General features: G+C 38.9%; 1 protein-coding gene across 1 annotated transcript in view; it reads left to right on the top strand.

Annotated features, from left to right (window-relative positions):
• The window catches only part of pals1a (protein associated with LIN7 1, MAGUK p55 family member a), a 38,116-nt gene that overhangs the window by 6,426 nt on the left and 13,262 nt on the right, over positions 1 to 18,428 (top strand). The window contains exons 2-5 of the mRNA XM_023267960.3: positions 11,511 to 11,810; positions 14,064 to 14,241; positions 14,885 to 14,985; positions 17,201 to 17,308. Coding sequence (XP_023123728.1) covers positions 11,634 to 11,810; positions 14,064 to 14,241; positions 14,885 to 14,985; positions 17,201 to 17,308 — 564 coding nt within the window. The 5' untranslated portion in view covers positions 11,511 to 11,633. The remainder of the gene's footprint in view (positions 1 to 11,510; positions 11,811 to 14,063; positions 14,242 to 14,884; positions 14,986 to 17,200; positions 17,309 to 18,428) is intronic.

An 18,428-nucleotide genomic window follows, 5' to 3' on the forward strand; every position in this document is an offset into this window, starting at 1 on the left:
TTCAAGAAAACAGATTCATCGTTGCAGTCTTTACATTCATTTAAGATCATGTTCAATAATATTTTTTTAAATATAGTGTTTTTCTAAGTGTTTTGTCCACACTCAAACACAGCTTTGTGAAAACGGACTGTTTTTAAAACTCCTTCCAAGTTAAAGATTTGAAGTAAACACAGTATTGAGGTATTAGCAATGTTGGCTTGTGATGATAGATTGTGTTCTGCAGAGGCATCTAAACCAGTGCACACATGATTTCCTCAGTCCTTGATGCACCATTATTGGTAGCCTGCTGGAACCAGTAAGAGCATTTATTCAAGCTTCTGATTGGCCAATGTGGATTGAAGCCTAGTTTTATATCGACACCTTTTAGTTTGGGTCTTGATTCCGTTTTATTTGTGTTTTTACATTTTCATGTAGACTACCGTTTGAAAATTTGGGGTCACATAGAAATGTCCTTATTTTTGAAAGAAAAATGTTTTTTTTTCAATGAAGATAACATTAAATGAATGATACATCCAGTGTAGACATTGTTAATGTGCTAAATGACTATTCTAGCTGGAAACGGCTGATTTTTAATGGAACATCTACATAGGGGTACAGAGGAACATTTCCAGCAACCATCACTCCTGTGTTCTAATGCTACATTTTATTAGCTAATGGTGTTGAAAGGCTCATTGATGATTAGAAAACCCTTGTGCAGTTATGTTAGCACATGGATAAAAGTGGAATAGGGTTGAAATTGTCTGGGTGACCCCAATCTTTTGAACAATTTTTTTAAAACCAAGAATGAAAACCCTGTTGTATAAAAATACTCATACATGTCTGGATTAGTCCAGGGCTTGCTAGTGTGTTGTCAGTCATTAACATGCACATATCTGTAGTTATTTTCTCCCATCTCACTACACCAGCACATGATGAAAGATTTAATTTCCCAAGCGTTGTTTCCACCCGTTGTTTTCCTGTTCAGCTCTGACTCTTAATATCATGCAGAATCGTGAAGCTGTTGACCTCAGCAATCAGCTTTTCCACCAGTGCTTTCACACAGTGTTGCTTTATCCTTCTGTTTCCCAAAAGAATGAAATCATTTGGTTATCTCCCGGTTATCTTTGGCATGCAGTTCAACTTTGCTCATCTTCTGGGTGTCTTTGGACACTCATCAGATCAGTTTCGTGGTTGTTAAATTGGCCATAAATGCATCTGAAATATAGTCACACCAAGGTACCTATATGGGAGTATTTGTTGTTATAGTGTTTATTCTTTTACCAAAATAATTGGAGATTCATTCTCTTTTAATTTAGTAATTAATCTACTTATGTTGACAAGAAAAAGGAAATCATTTTAAAGCTTACTTGACAAGTGTAGAACCCAATCCTGCTGATGGAAATCAAAAGAACACCAGATTTATGTAGCGTAGGTAGGAAATGCAGGCCAGCCAGTAAACAGACTCTTACAGACTGTATCTTGAAGCAGTAAAAACTGAATCACTGGAGATTTTGCTGTGTTCTCAACCCTTTACTGGAAGAGCTTTTTGTTTTCCACAGCTTTGCCTTGAACTGTTGCCTCAGCAAGATATTCATGCGTCCACTCATTCATGTATGCTCACCGGGGCGTAAAGCTGTGGGGAAGATGGCTGTGTGTTGGGGGCAGTAATGGTTATAGCTCATCAGCCCTGTGTGCCGTTCATCAGATAAAGGCTTATTAAGCAAGTGGAAGGTTCAGGATCCAGTGGGAAAGAGCTGCAGGTCTTCATCTACCATAATAAAGGCCTTTCTAGCCAAACTGGGTCTCAGACCAAACCCCCTCATCCTTCCCCCGCTGTTAGAGCACATTCAGCCAGAAACTCTCATCTTTAAAAAAAAAAAAAAAAAAAGCTTTCAGTAACAATATATGGATCACTTCCCAAAGTAGGTCACAAACTTCTTCCTGTTAGCTTCTCACATCAGGAGAACATTAGTGTTTTAATGGGTCTGAGTAGGCAAAAATCATTTATTCAGGCTTGCAGTGGGATCATTTACATGTACAGACATTGCTCCTCTAAACCTTCATCGATGTTCAGAATCAGCATTCATTCAGTGACATGCTTGAGTTGTGTCAAGAGATTTGAGGCTTTTTCCACATTTCAGCACAAATTCTGGTCCAAAGTTTAAAAAGTTTGGGGGTCCAAACTACCTAATTCCTTTCTCGTTCACTTTGTCCTACTATTGTAAATCAATTACAAGCTGAATTATCAATGTAGCTTTATTGTGAAGAAGACAGAACAGGTCATGTTAATGTGTCTCATACATGATGAAGGTAATCCAGATTTGGACAAACATTAACAAGAGCAAGTTTAGTTTGTTTGTAGGATCCATGTAAACGTCTCCAAAGCGAGAGATGTGCACTAGGGTGATGACTTTTTTACAACCTCATATCCCTGTATCATAATTTGATGAACTTTTATTAAAGATTAGATAAAATCTTACTTTTAAGGTGATTTGATAAAAAAAAACCTCACGCACAAAATGATTTTAAAAATTTTAATTATCAGCTTTTTGGCCAGAATTTATCAACTTCAAAACAACTACCAACACTTAGATTATCTTTTAAGGCATTGAATCATTTACTTTTCTATGGTTGGTGCATTTGGTACTGTTTTTGAATGCTTCTTTGGGCTTAACGAATTTAGTCCCATTGATAGTAATAGTGATTTTTTCAAAGTGGTTTGTGCGTGACCTTTTTCAATATTTCAACAGAATAAATGTCATTTTAATCATTAATAGGCAAAAGTTCATTCATTAGTGCTACAGGAAATAATTTTTGAGAAAAAAAAGTCAAAAAGTCATCACCCTAATGTGCACATTTAAATGCGTGCAATAACATCAGTAATGTCATTAGTCACTTAGAGTTAGAAATGAACCCCAACATGAAGATGGGATAGTTCAGGATTTTACTTTTCATTTTACCTCAGACCAAACTCACCTGACCACACAGTCACAGTTAAATCATTTGTTTTATACCAGCTGTCCTCAGGTTGAGTCCTGAGTACCATCACAGCTGTCGGAGTATTTTACTGTTGGTAAAGTCATAGCTAGATGTTCATCTCACAGAATTTTCTGTTTTGAGGAAATCATAAACAAACAGGAAATGCACTCAGAGAGTGCAGTCCTCCTCCAAGGCTGCTCATTCCCCGATATGGCATTGTCAGAAATGCAGCATTTGTTTATTAGTTACTGATGATCAGAAATCACAGCACCATAGAATGTGTCCATTTAGTATAGACGTACCCACGAACTAAATGACCTTGATAAGTCCTCAGCGGTGGATTTGTAGTAGGATCACAATCATGTGATCGTCAGCAGGCAGCTGATGTAGTGTTCACTTGTTGTCATGGTTCCAGTGACGCCGTGTCGCTATCTGGCAATGATACAGAAATCTTCAACAAATCTGTGGATCCAGACTATAAGCTGCATCACTGCCAAAATCTAATCAGTTGATCCTTGTGTCATTTCTGACCTTCTCTGAAAATTTCATCGAAGTCTGTTTGTCCCTTTTTGAGTAATGTTGCTGACAGACAGACAGATAGACTGACCATCGCTGATCGTCACATAACCTCCGCCACGTTCCTTGGTGGAGTAACTAGGCTATTAGTTAGTGGTATATAGTTGTTGTTGTCTTCACCACTGCCAGTGAAATTCTGTTCATGGATTGGATAATGGATTACTATTAGTTGTGCATTCATATGATTTCATTTCATTCTAATAAAATAGTTGCGAATAACATAAGCTAATCTGATGCTAATTGCTAACTTACCGTTAGATGAGTCGACCATCCATACAGCTACTGTAGGCAGTGTAATGTGGTGAATTCATTGGTGGGGTCATCCAGCACTTTTATCCATGATCAAAACACTCATATGAAAATAACGGTGGGCAGAAAATAGAACGAAAAACAAGAGTGGCTACCTGTCTTGTTCAGACTTCCTCTTAATCTGACATCATTTATTGGTCGTCATATTGACCCGGCTACAACGCATAAAGAACCAAAGTGTAACTGACTGTTAGATCAAATAAGATTACATTGAACATTGTTGAAAGTATTTGGCGTAATGTAGACAGACAAGCTGAGAAAAACATAACAGTCTCTGTGTGTTTCTGTGTATTATAACGTACAGCCAATCAAATGCTTGTTTTTGTCGCTGTGTCTTTGTCTTTAAAGCAAATGCCCGCTGAGCAGCACAGATAGGCGAAAGGCTTTCTGTATCCGAGCCGTGTTGTTATGTTAATGTGATTTGTGTTAATTTCTGGTTCTGACCAGGTTACTCAGGAAACAGCTCATGACTCCATCATGCCAGACAGAGAAACCCTGGAAGTCTGCAGCTGTAGAACTAAAATGCTGCTTTCTCTCTAATAATAAAAATAAGTTTCTACAATTTTTGCAGCAGGCTTATATATTATTATGGGAAGATTTAAATGAAGAATAGAAAACCTGTCAGAAACAATTTGTCAGCCGGACCAAGAATTGTTTATTCTCATTCAGGTGGTCCACAGGTTCTTCTGCAGGTGTTTACAGTGAGTCTGTAGGTGGAGTTCAGGTGGAACTTTTCCTTAGATAACACACTAATTCACACCAGGTTTCCAGAATGTGCCAGGAGCAACATTTCATATTCAGACAGTACATGCACATTTACATGCATACAGCTGAGATACCATTTGAGCGGCAAACATGTCGTCATTCTACCAGAGTTTGTTCATACCTCGCAGTAGCAGTAAATCAGTAGCAGGTGCACCAGAAAAAGGAATGGAGGGGAACGTCAATAAAAGAGAGTAAATCTGTTTTTCTTCCAGTCGTTCTGCCCTACTGCTCAGTTAAACAGGTGTTAGAGTTTGTACTAGTTGATCCCATTTTAAAGCTCCACATTTACAGCTGAACTGTGTATTCTGTAATTGTTCCTCTGGTATAAACAGCGGTTGTATCACTGCTATTTACACCCTTTCATTATCATATTAGCATCTTTTTTTAGTAGCTAGTAATCCATCAGAATGATTCAGGTTTGGGTTTGGGCCTACTCTTACCTGAAACTCTTTCAGAGCCTTAAAGGAAGAAAACAAAGTGATGTGGTGTCTTTGCTTGAATTTCAGCAGCTGAGTTTCTCTCCTAACCCTGACTGTCATATCCCTCACAGTGATATTAGCAGCTTAATGTCTGCTGTTGGAGGAGGAAGTCCAGCCCTCCAAAGGGGCAGCTTAAATCCTCCTGCCCTCACTCCAGACCATCAGACACTGACCCCTCAGACTGCCTCGTCTTTATCACTGCTTTATGGCTCCATTGGATGTCAGACCGTCATTATCATCTATCTGCATCCATCCACCTGCTGCTGTGCTTAGCGTCTTTAATCTTTTGTTTGATCTCCTGCTGGAAAATATTTCTCTTTGTGTGTTATTTAATGTACAAGTAGAGATGCAAATTTTAAGCAATTTGAAAAGTCACTGGACTTAAACACAGAGGACTTATATGCTGATATATATGACTTGTTTCAGTTACATGAGGAATTTGAGTAGAGTTAGCTGTGGAGTAAACAGTAGGTTACTACTGTTCAGGACTCCAAAGTATTGAAACTCCACATTACTTTATTCATCTCTTCACAGCTGTTAATAATTCTCATACATAAACTAGTTGATGGGGTGTTCACTGTAGTTAACCTCCAAGCTTCACCTGTTAACTTTCTCCTGGTTTTAGTGTCACAAAAAATGTGGATTTGCACAGAAACTGAAGCCCCTTTCAGACATGGAACATGGAAAATGGAACATTCTTAGCCTCATCACTTCGTTAAAATGATGGCATTAAACAAATTCAGAGTAAACACCTGGAAGAAAGCTCCTGTTAACATCTTGAGGTGGAAAAAACTCAAATTTATGCAATATTGGTGCGTATCATTAATTTTTAAGCTGTTAGTGTCTGTTTTTATTGCAGTAAAACTTGATTTTTTGGACAGTTCATTTCATAACCTAACAAATTTGAAATTGTCAAGCAAAGTGTGTGATAAAGGTGTGTTGGGATTAGTGTGTGGTGTCATCTGTGATGTTTTTGGAAGAATGTTGGTGCTGAAATGTAGAAAAATCCTTCCATAAATCACTTCACATAACATAAAGTAGCGCTGCTTGTGTTTGTCTATCCATGACTGCAAGGCTTCAGTTCAGTCTTGGGCTGTGTTAAAAATGATATGGAAATCTTATGCTGGATGCGTTTTTCCTGCATGTAAACACGCCGCATCTGAAAATCGCTGGGTCGGCGTGTACTTGAGGCCAGTAGCTGGCCGACCTTCTTCTCCAACTATCCGGGCCTTGATTGGACAAACGACTAGGGAGCTGCTCCTGGATTTCAAGCTGGACCCACATGGTGGTCCAGCTCTTTCTCTTTTATTACGAAAACAGCGAAAAGTACGTCTGAAAGATTCTGAGGCGAGAAATAAGCTGTGCAGCAGCTGAATCTGTCCTGGTTTTAGTTCACCGACGGCTAGTTTAGGTGTTTGAACAAAGTTTTGCGACATGTTGGATCTCCACACGCCGCATTCAATTTGCATAAAGAAGAAGTCGAGTCTACTTTAGGCAAATAAGCTGCGGCCTGCTCTGGGGAGATGCACCGGATCACAGCTGGAAACCGGACCAGCATGCAACGCAATTCACTTCACATAGACAGTGAATGGGATGCGGGAAATTGCCGGATCTAGTGGACACGTACCTCTATTAGGTACCACCTAGTAAGACTGTTGGCACAACTCTAACAGAAATGTGAGCAGGGTGTGCATTCATGCAGCCGGTACGTTAAACTGCCATCAGGGGCTTAAATGGTGAAATACAGAGTTATTCAGAAAGAATGAACCAATTTCATTACGCAATATTTTAAGAAGGAAAAGCATTAGAAAACTCCAGCAAAGACACAAGTATTCTACTCACAGTCAACTTTTATTTGATGTTTAAGGTCATTGAATGACAACGAATAACAATAGCAATCAACTCAGTGGATCGTGATATGCTGATACGCGTCTGGGAGGAATTCTCTTACCGCAGTGATGTTGCCGTGCTGCAGGCTGTGGCCACATTGAACACTTGTAAGACAGGAAATAAAAGCTCATTGTGAGTAGAATACTTGTGACTTGGCTGGAGTTTTCTGTTGCTTTTCCTTATTAAAATATTGTGTAATGAAATCGGTTCATTCTTTTTTAATAACCCTGTATAATGTGTAAAGCTGCATAGTTTTATGAACTTTACCAAACTATATTAATAAAATGAGTGCATGAACAGGGTTTTCACATCTGAAATATCCATAGTTTATGTCATATGCTAGTGTTCTAAGAGGTGTTCAGGTATTTATACACCTTGAAGTATGTTGTACTTGATGGTACTGTGTGATATAAGGACTCCTGTCTGGAGTGGCAATGCAGATATGTTTGTATCTGTGCTTTAATGAATGAATATTCAACACAGCAGGGAGTGAAGTCGCCCGCTGAGCTCCCAGCTACATGGGACAAAGTAAATCAGCTTGTTTTCTAGACAAAGGATCTGGATGATTAGCTTTGCTAGATATTTATGTGCTACACCAAAGGATGATCCACTCCATTTGGTTGGTTTAGTTGTAGGCTAAGGATTTATAAGCTTAATTATTGAGCCTTTTTCTGTACAGACCTTTATTCTATCTTGTTCATCCCAAACAACTGCTCTAAAAGGGCTCTGCAGATATATTCATATTTGATTAATTGTTATTTATGTTGCAGTTTATGAAAATATTACAATAGTATAAGCTTTTGCAATCAGCCAAAAAGCCCACTACTGTTTTTATTCAATGTGGTTAAGACTGAATAGTGATGGATTACATATTGCAGTACATTTAGTAAATCTTTTCGGTTTAAAATGTTCCTTTTTTCCATTATAACTTAGTGTAACTTGGCTATATAGAGGATTATTTGGAGGTAGAAATGACTGACGGACTTCACAAAGTAAATAAAAAAAGGCAGCGTTGTACGCTACTACTGTTTTTATTTAAAACTGATTTGGTTTTTTTAAATCATTTTCATCATCATAAGTGTAATATGTAGTTTCAGCCTTTAGCTCAGGATCAGTTCCACACTGAGAAAGAAGTTTTCAAATCATTTAAATAAAAAAAGCTGCTCTGTTTTAGAAACAGAACCATCAGAGAAAAGGTGGAAGTGTGCATCCCTACTTTAAAATACTGGTTTGTTCCGTTTTATCATTGTTCCCAACATTTAAGGTCAGTGCAGATATACTGAGAACACAAGTAGGGTGTGTTATGATTGGCCACACACACACACACACACACACACACACACACACACACACACACACACACACACACACACACACACACACACACACACACACACACACACACACACACACACACACATACATACACACACACACACCGGCATAAATACACACACTCCCTTCCCCCAGCACTGGAATTCTGTTCCCAGGGCTGCCTGGCATTCCTCACTGCTGCATCATGGGATCTCTAGTGTGTGTATGTGTGTGTGTTTTTAGGTGTGTGTGTAGAGTGTGTGTGTGTACAGTCCTGCTGGGAAGAGATATCCTATCAAACATGTTGTTATTGTGGCAGTGCTAGATAAGGCATCCATCCATCTCTTACCTTGTTTATTTTTACCTCCTCTCTCTGTCGTTCCCTCTTTCTGTCTCTCTCTCTCTCTCTGTCTCTCGCTCTCTCTCTGTCTCTCTCTCTTTCTCTCTCTCTGTCTCTCTCTCTCTCTCTGTCTCTCTCTCTCTCTCTCTCTGTCTCTCTCTCTCTCTCTCTGTCTCTCTCTCTGTCTCTCTCTCTCTCTCTCTCTCTGTCTCTCTCTCTCTCTCTCTCTCCCTCTCTCTCTCTCCCTCCCTCTCAGTCTCTCCCTCTCTCCCTCCCTCCTACCACTTCACCACATCGTCCTGGGGACCACCCAGCTGCTGACAAAGCTGTTGTCATGGTTACATGTGGCGAATGGGGCACTATGATGATGTTGTTGTCTCAGCCACTGAAGAGAGAGAGAGATATAGAACCATGCTGCATCTATCATATTCCTCCGTTAGTCAGTACAACGCCCCACACAGTTTCTGAACCGTTAGTTTCATTTTATTTACATCAGACTGGAAACCAGCACCAATCAGAGGCTGGTCACACCATCAGCTGTGCAGCTCTCAGTTCAGCATTTCTCATTAGCCGTGTCCTTTTTGAGGTTTTGCATCGTTATTCATATAATTATTTATGACAGTTGTTTATTTTCTGGTTTTTATTTTCATGTTAACTTTACTGAAGTCCAGTCTCCTCTTTGTACAGTGTTCGGTAGCGTAGTATTTTCTGATTTACCCGATAATATTTATAAGCTCAGAATTTACTAAAACAAACATATTAGACCAGGGGTGTCCAACATGCGGCCCACGGGCCAAAAGCGGCCCTCCAGAGGGTCCAATCCGGCCCTCAAAGTGTAAAAATTCCAGAGAACACATTAACTGCAGATTGTAAATTAATAAAACTATAAATTTAAAATAATTTCCAGACCATGACAAGTTGTTTTGATCATAAAGTAAAATACTAGATTGCTCATTGTTCTTTTGTCATTTTTTGTCTCATTTTTTAAGTGTCTTGTTTTTATTGTTTTTTTGTCTGACTTTTGTCGTTTGTTTCATATTTTTGTCATTTTGTGTTTCCTTTTTGTCTCGCATGTGTTTTTTGTCTTATTTTTGTCATTTTGTGGTTTGCTTTATTCATTGTTCTGTGTATAATTTTTGTCATTTTCTGTCTTTTTTGTCTCACGTGTCATTTGTCAATTACTGTGTAACTTTTTTGTCTAATTTTTGTCTCTTTTTGTTTTGTTTCGTGTCGTTTGTCTCATTTTGTTTCCTCGCTTTTGTAATTTTGTGTCTCATTTTTGTAATATTTTGTCTTGTTTTTGCTGTTTTTTGTCTGACTTTTGTTTGTCTCATATTTTTGTTGTTTTTTTCTTGTTTTTCTTGTTTTGTGTCATTTTTGTCTCGCTTGTGTTTTTTGTCTTAATTTTGTCATTGTGTTTTGCTTTATTCATTGTTTTGTGTCTTTTTTGTTGCTATGTAACTTTTTAATCAAATTTTTTGTCTCTTTTTTGTTTTGTTTCCTCGTTTGTCTAATTTTTTTGTCATTTTTGTCTTGTTTTTGTCATTTTGTGTCTCATTTTTGTAATATTTTGTCTTATTTTTATAATTTATTCTTTTTTTGTCCGACTTTTGTTCTTTTCATCATAAAGTAAAATCCTATATCATTGAGTTCCAGATAGCTGTGACTGGAAGTTGTAATGTGGAAATGATAAACTGAGGGTGAATGTTGCTGAAATTTAATTTATTTTTCTTCAGAAATTTGAGGTTGTTAATGATGTTTTGTAAAAAGATAATTCCTTAAATGTGAACATTTTCAGAATATACTTTTTTGCATTAAAACAAAGGAAACATTAGGAGTTGTGGTTATTTACCAGTTGTTATGTTGTGGTTTTACTGTTCCGGTCCACTGGAGATCAAACTGGACTGAATGTGGAACCTGGACTAAACTAGACATGCAGGCATTCAAATCACATAATTAATGGTGCACACAAACAGCAGTACATATATGGTAGTTTTTTGCTGTACGCTGTTTACACACTAGTGCAGGTAAAATATGTGTAGGAAAACATAAACAGAATTAAAATGATACTTTCATTATGCATTCCTGTGCATTGGGAACTAATGTCCAGCCCTGGAGCTGGATTCCAGGGTGAAGATATCCTGGTGTTACTTAGATTTCTCTTCAATGTGTCTCCGTTGAGTTCCTTAACATCATGGAAGTGCGATGCTAAATGGCTGGAATGCCTTTTACAAGTACTGATTTAGTAGTTAGTAGAATTCCAGATAATCAAGTTTTTTACTGGGAACATAGGAACAATAGAAATAATTGATAAGAAACACAAGCAGATAGACTGTTATAAGTTTAATAAGACCCCAGGCTTTTTCTTTGAGTGGTAAAAGAACCTGAATGGTAAATTTACTCTTCAGATCCACCCCTGGAGCTGTTTATTACATTTCCTAGACTGACTTCATGGTTCGGTTTGATCTGTTGTGCTTCCCGTAGTTCTGTAGACACAGGTGCAGTCACTGTTTTAGCTCCAAATAAAGTAGTTCAGATAAGCAGGTTAAGCTTGTTTACAACCTGACTGTCTGTCTGTGGTCTGCCTTTGTGAAGAGATGACTTCAGTGTTATCAAGCCCAAGCTGTAATTAAGCCGATTTAGAAGTGAGTACCAGTCAGGTACTAAGGAGTGCATAGAACACTGACCTAACCTGTGTTTGTCCAGTCAAACCAGACTGTTGATCTGTTGGTAAATAAATACATGGTTGTTAGCTATTCATGTGAGACCAGTGTGCTAAACTGGTGTACTGATGGTGCCTGATGTTGGAGAACTGATAAGAGGCAGGATGACACCAGTAAAACTGATCAATGACATCATTTTTCTACTTTTATCCACAGGCGATGGTGTCATGGCTGCCTTGTTCGCCAAGTTACCCTCCTAGATCTACCGACTATATAACCAATATATAACCTACACGTCTGTGGAAACTGCTCAAACTCGGCCCTCCGCGTGCAGGAGGGATGACGACCTCCCATCTGAACGGCCACGTCGCTGGGGAGGGAGGCGGAGGAGGAGATGAAGAGCTGAGGGGAGGACAGCAGCACCGAGAAATGGCCGTTGACTGTCCAGGAGAGCTGGGGAGTCGAACGCTGCCGGTCCGACGATCCGCACAACTGGAGAGAATACGACAGCACCAGGTACGTATACACTCTGTTACTGGACTACCGCTCAGCTTATTGTAAATAAACTGCAATGAATAACACCCAGCGCTGATCAGATTCATCTATGAAACTAGAAAAACTAAAGTAGTAGACAAACGACAAACCAGTATGCTGTGCAGTATTCACTACCCTGTATCAGACGTACTCTCAGACATACATATATTAACCAGAGGTTGATTTATTAATCAAATAACTGACATACAGGATGTTAACTAGCAGTATCTGTAGAACAGGTGACAACATTTATCACTGTTTAGCATGGATTCTCCTTCCTTAAAGTCAAGGTTTTAATTTTTATACCTGAAAAAAAACGTATCTTTAAATCAAAGTTAATCAAAATTGTCGGTTATGAGCATGTTAAGGTTTTTGGTTTTACTATACTATTATTGATGCATTAGAGCAGGGGTGTCCAACATGTGGTCCGCGGGCCAAAAGCGGCCCTCCAGAGGGTCCAATCCGGCCCTCAAAGTGTAAAAATCACAGAGAAGACATTAACTGCAGATTGTAAATTAGTAAAACTATAAATTTAAAATAGTTTCTAGATCATGACAAGTTGTTTTGATCATAAAGTAAAATACTAGAGTGTTCATTGTTCTTTTGTCATTTTGTTTCTCATTTTTGTAATATTTTGTCTTGTTTTTGTTGTTTTTTTTGTCTGACTTTTGTCATTCGTCTCATGTTTTTGTTGTTTTTGTTTCTTGTTTTTGTCGTTTTGTGTTCCCTTTTTGTCTCACTTGTGTTTTTTTGTCTTTTTGTCATTTTGTGTTTCACTTTATTCATTGTTTTGTGTATCGTTTTTGTCCTTTTGTGTTGTTTTGTCTCGCTTGTGTCATTTGGTTTTTTTTGTCGTTTTGTTTCTCGTTTTTGTCATTTTTGGTCTTGTTTGTGCCATTTGTGTAATTTTTTGTCTCGTTTCTGTCATTTGTACATTTTTTTGTCGCTTTGTAACTTTTTGTCTAATTTTTTGTCACTTTTTGTTTGTCTTTTTTGTTTCGTTTCTCTCATTTTTGTCGTTTTGTTTCTTGCTTTGTCATTTCGTGTCTCCTTTTTGTAATATTTTGTCTTGTTTTTGTTGTTTGTCTTTTTTTTGGTCATTTTGATCATAAAGTAGCTAAATGTTGTGTTCCTTTGTAGACACAAATTTCAGGTTCTTTCCAATGTTTTGCAAAAAGATAATTCCTAAATGCGAACATTTTCAGAATTTACTTTTTTGCACTGAAACAAAGAAAATATTAGGAATTGTGGTTATTTCTAGGTTATTATGCTGTGATTTTACTGGTCCGGTCCACTGGAGATCAAACTGGGCTGAATGTGGAACCTGGACTAAGATGAGTTTGACTCTCCTGGTTTAGGCAGAAGATAAATTAAGCTTTTCCTCTGTTCTGCTAGTAAAGGTAGAGGGTGATATCAACCAATTAATCAGCTGTTGTGTATGTTCTGCTTCAAACTACCACTATCATATTGGCCTTAAAAAATCCTCTATTGGTTAACATCTGATCCTAGCACAACCTGACATCACAACAGTGGAGGCAGAAAGCAACAAAGTACATTTAATATTACTAGTGAGTATTTCTATTAATTTTATTTTACTTCTCTATTATTCTTAATTTTAGAAGGAAATATTGTACTTTTTAAAATGTACTGTAGTGCATTTATGGTTTACACAATAAACCTTCCATAAACTGCCCAAAAGTTCAGATTCAGTAAAAGTGAGGTACACGTTAGCCACTGTTTTGTGATCTTGAACTGGTACACAGTTGTAAGCATGGCAGGGAGAAACACAACTGATGTCTTAGATGACACTTAGAAGCTTAAAAGATTAAATATTGCGTGTCCTCATCCTGGCATTAAGTAAAGGATTGTTCTTCCGTGACAGTGACAGTTCTTGGTAAATGATTTCACAAATATATTTATCAGCTTTAAGGTTTATTTCAGGCTCATATAACCACATATATCCAGGTCTTTAAACAGTAAATCAGAGCAGACAGAACTTAAGAAACACGTCAGACAAAAAGTTTGAGTTTTGTGAATGTTTCTGAATCATAAATTCTTCCAGAGTCACAGTAATAAAGCATGAATCAGCACACCTAAAATGATCAAGTGACTGTCTTATACAGGGTGTGTCACAGTGGCCATAAAACGTTCCAGTACTGTAAGCTTGAAAGCTGTGACACTAAAATAACTCCTAATCTTATCTGTGATGTATTTATTTGCTTGTTTGTGTGGCAGGAGGACCTTCGGCGTCGTAGAGAGGAGGAGGGTCGGCAGCTGGATCTGAACGCCTCACTCAGACTCAGAAAGCTCTCCCAGAATCCCCACATCGGGATCGACAACCCTACATTCCTGCAAGACACATACATACCGCAGCAGCCAGCGCCTGGCAGCCAACACGCACACGCACTGCTGGGTAAAAAACACTAACACAGCGACAATCAGAGAGGGAAACCAATGAATACAGAGGCTAAAGTTGATCAGTTTTGGAAACAGGAGGGAGGGTGAAAGTAAAGAGAATGGGTAAGAGAAAGCTGGTAGGAAAAGGAATGTAAGGAAGACGTCTCCCATCAGAGAGAGAATTCCTTAGGGAGGGAGAGACACACATGAGAGGCTCTCAAGTACGACTTAATTAAAACTTTGTTTGTAGGGTGGCAACTGCATAATCACACAAACAGGAGCACACACTGGAGAACTTTAACCTTGACTTGAAAATGAGAAGCTGTCTCCCACAGACTTTCAAGGATTCAAGGATATTTATTGTCATTGCATTTCTGCAACAAACCTTTGTTGGCACTTCCAAAAAACAAAAACAACATAGCATAACAAACAACAAACAGCTGTATAAAACAAGTATTTTAAAAAAGTGTGATAGTGCAATGAGGTGCAACGTCTGCTTTAAAGTGTCTGATTCAAGTGAAATGCTCAGTTTAAATTGGTTGAATTGGACTTAATCTGGAGGCCAGGACAAACAGGAAATACGTCCTTTCTTACGGACTCAGATCTTGTATTTAGTTTGTAAAAGTGTAGTGATGTGAATGTGTCTGTATTTCTTTCAGAATTGGAGGAGCTGCTGCTGTCGCTGAAGCAGGTCCGGGGCTGCCTGTCTGACCAGCAGAGTCAGAATGACATAGAACTGGTCCTTGCACTACTAAACAAGGTAATATAGGAGGAATTAGAGGGAAAAGACCTCGAGTCAGAATGTAATTGTTTATTTTTCAAGACTTTCTGATCTCTGAGGTAGAAGGGATTTACAGAAACAGGGCAGCGTCATCACCACTGTCTGAGCGGGAGCTTCCATGACATCCCATAATATTCCTACGGATAGAATGTAGTAAGAGGAGAGAAGGCTGCAGGCCGTCATTAGACAGTTCTATTACTTTTGAATTGAACCTCCTGCTCCTTTGAAACAGCATTAAAATAAAGTTGGATGTTTTTATTTTCAAGTTAACAAACAGTTTCTCCTGGAACACTGTGACCTCTGTCAGGGTCACAAAGCATTATGGGATAGCCCAGCTCAGGAATTTTTCTAGGAATTGAGGAGCTTTCTTAGAAACTGTAAAGTTAGACAAACCTAGTTTTAGCGTCGGTTTCTACTAGTTGCTGCTTCTAATATCCAAGAATTTTCTGAGTGGACTTTGCTGAATGTTGCTAAACGACGAGTCAGACATAAAATGATAGAAAGATGTATGAGCGATGATTCTGCTCCCTGTTTTGTTCTCACAGCTGCTGATTTGTCATTTAGACTTGTAGAAAGGCATTACTAACCATGACGTCATGACACCTGGACATACTCACAGACTGAGATGCTCTCCAGGTGGTTACGTAGAGCTAAAATTAGCCGGCCAGCTCTTTGTTATTGTTCTGCAGAATGGTTAAACTCTGCTCAGGTATTGTTGCATCCATGTGAAGTCATGCTGCAGTGTTTTACATTTGCATATCAAATACATGCGCAGTGCACATTCCTGGGATATCTTTGGAGTTATAAAATCCTTCTCAGAGCATTATAAACCGCTGTTCAGTGTCCGATAAGCCTTCATACTCTTTGATCTATTACTCAAATCAGCCCCCCTGGGTTGTGTTTTATCGTCTCTCTGGTGCCTGAAGCCATCCGCCCACACCGACGCAGCCCTAAAGGCAGAGCTGAACGCCTAATTACCAGCCTGTGAGTCCCACTCCTTATTACATTATCACTGGAATCCACCACTGTGTTGTTTCCCAAACGAAAAGAGGAAGAAGAAGTTGACTGATATTTTTTTGATGTTTTATTGTGTTTGAAGATCTTCAGAAATAATCTGACACTCGCTAACAGAAGCACCCTGCTGTCTGACTTTTACTGACTCAACGGTACAATAGTAGCTCTGCATGAAAACTACTGCAGAAAGTTTTTTTAATTGATTAATTAGTTTTTAAGAAAGGGACAATGTACACTAATCAACATTTTAACAAATGTAAATGCACCCGAGTTAGCAGAAAAGCTAGTTTCCATCGGTAGTCCCTCTGACTGCTGTTAATGAGCATCCTGAAATAAATAAAAGAAAAACAGTGTATACCACAAGTTAAAACATGTTCAGTCAATCAATGTTCACATCTTTGGTTATTAACCAGCCGTTTCTTGGCATTATGCTTGAATGATTGAAGTGATGGGACTCTTGAGTTCCTCTGATGTGAGGCCCTGAATGTCCTGGCTGAAGGCAGTTTTCCTCCGTCCCCTCTAACAGCGCCCCTAGTGGCTGTGTTCACAGTGGATTTGAAATGTATGAAGCCAGAGAGTGGTGGAGGGGCTGAATTATGTCAGGTCCTGAACACTTAACAGATATTTTTCAGGTGATGAGGTTTTCCCAGCTAAGCAGTTTGTGTTTTTTCAGGATGTGGCAGTGGTGAATCTGAAAGGCTTCTGGTCCGGTGTTTTGAGTGCTGGTTTGTAGTGATTCTAGTAGGTTCTGAAGAGTGTGAGTCATTTTGAAAAGTCACTCTTCAGTGTCCAGAGCAGTTATATGTAGTTATCACAAGTCCTGCAAGTGAGCCTGGCTGTTGTTGTTTTATCCAAATTAAACTGCAAATGATTTCTTTTTTCCTAGAAAACAAATGTAGCTCCGTCTGTGTCAGAGCTTGATTTTCCCTCAGGATTAATAAAATATCAGTCTGTCAGTCTGTCTGTCCCTCTGTCTGTCCGTCTATCTATCTATCTCTGTCTATCTGTCTGTCTGTCTATTTATCTATCTATCTATTACAGAATTTTACATTGCAGTTGTAATTAAAGTTTACTTTTAAACCGTTCAGATACAGGTTTGGTCAACATGGACAACATTTAGATACTAGATAACTGAACTCTGACAGGACATGTTGGTGTGTTTCTGTCTTTCCTGCTGTAGTCTGACTTCCAGTCAGCGCTGAAGATCCATAATGCCGTGGCCACCAGCATGCACCGACCCTCACCTCCATACCCCCACACACAGCAGGCTCTTCCGCTGGCCATGGAGGTAACTCGTTACCCAAATTCATTTTGTTCCAAATTTCCTTTTGCTTTTACAGTTCTTGGTGCGTTTTGGTCATCCGACCGAAGTCCAACAGGTCAGCGAGTGTTTAGTAACGAGGTTTGAGACAGAGCAGCTCTGTTCAGCATCAATTAGGACACACACACACACACACACACACACACACACACACACACACACACACACACACACACACACACACACACACACACACACACACACACAGTCAGCCAGCTCTGTTGTACTTTAAAACAAGACGCTGTTGAAGCTGTTGGACTGGCAGAAATGTTTAAAACAGAGTAGAGAAGGTAACTCTGTGAGCTTAGATTAGCTGATAGTTTAAACATCCATGCTGCTGGTATGATCTGATCAGTGCTGCCGTTACTTCTCTGCTCCAGTGTTGGCTCGCTGTCATAGCTATTCATGGCTCATTTCTGTGGCATCTCATTAAATCAGCACATTATTTCTGCTCCGTGTTGGCATCTCCGCCCCCTGCCCTGCATTTGGCTTCAGAGAGGAGAAGCTGTGGTTCACACTGTACTCCTGAAAACAGCTTCCTTTGTCATTGTTAACGAAGTGGAAAAGAAAGGAGAAAACTAAAAACAGACACAACGGACTGAATTATTTAAGTACTCCAAACATTGTAAGTCCAACTTGTGACTCCTTTCCTTCTGTCTTTAGATTATATCCGGCCAGGTGAAGATCATAAAAACTTTAAATCCTAACCCTCATTGAAATTAGGGAAGAATATCATGTTTAAATACATTTTTTTCTGTCTTATCACATACACGATGAAGCCTTAGCTCTAAAACATATAGTCATTTCAACCTGTCGTCCTCTTTGTGTTGCTATTTCACAGCTCCTGTGTTTATCTATGGTAACTTGTTTCTCCATGATCAACCCATAACTACACATTTTATCCATATTTAGTTAGGTTTTAAAGTTTTTTTCTAGCTCTTCAGGAGAGCTGAAATCTTCTTTGTAGTCTCTGCCTAGTGCCAGATGTTCTGATCCAGACGTTAACAAGCTCTACACCAGTTTACTCTTTATTGTTGATGAATAGAGAATAAACTAAAAATAATTCATTAAATCTGAGCACGCCTTT

Source organism: Amphiprion ocellaris, chromosome 20 (assembly GCF_022539595.1).
Source record: "Amphiprion ocellaris isolate individual 3 ecotype Okinawa chromosome 20, ASM2253959v1, whole genome shotgun sequence".
Taxonomy (NCBI): domain Eukaryota; kingdom Metazoa; phylum Chordata; class Actinopteri; family Pomacentridae; genus Amphiprion; species Amphiprion ocellaris.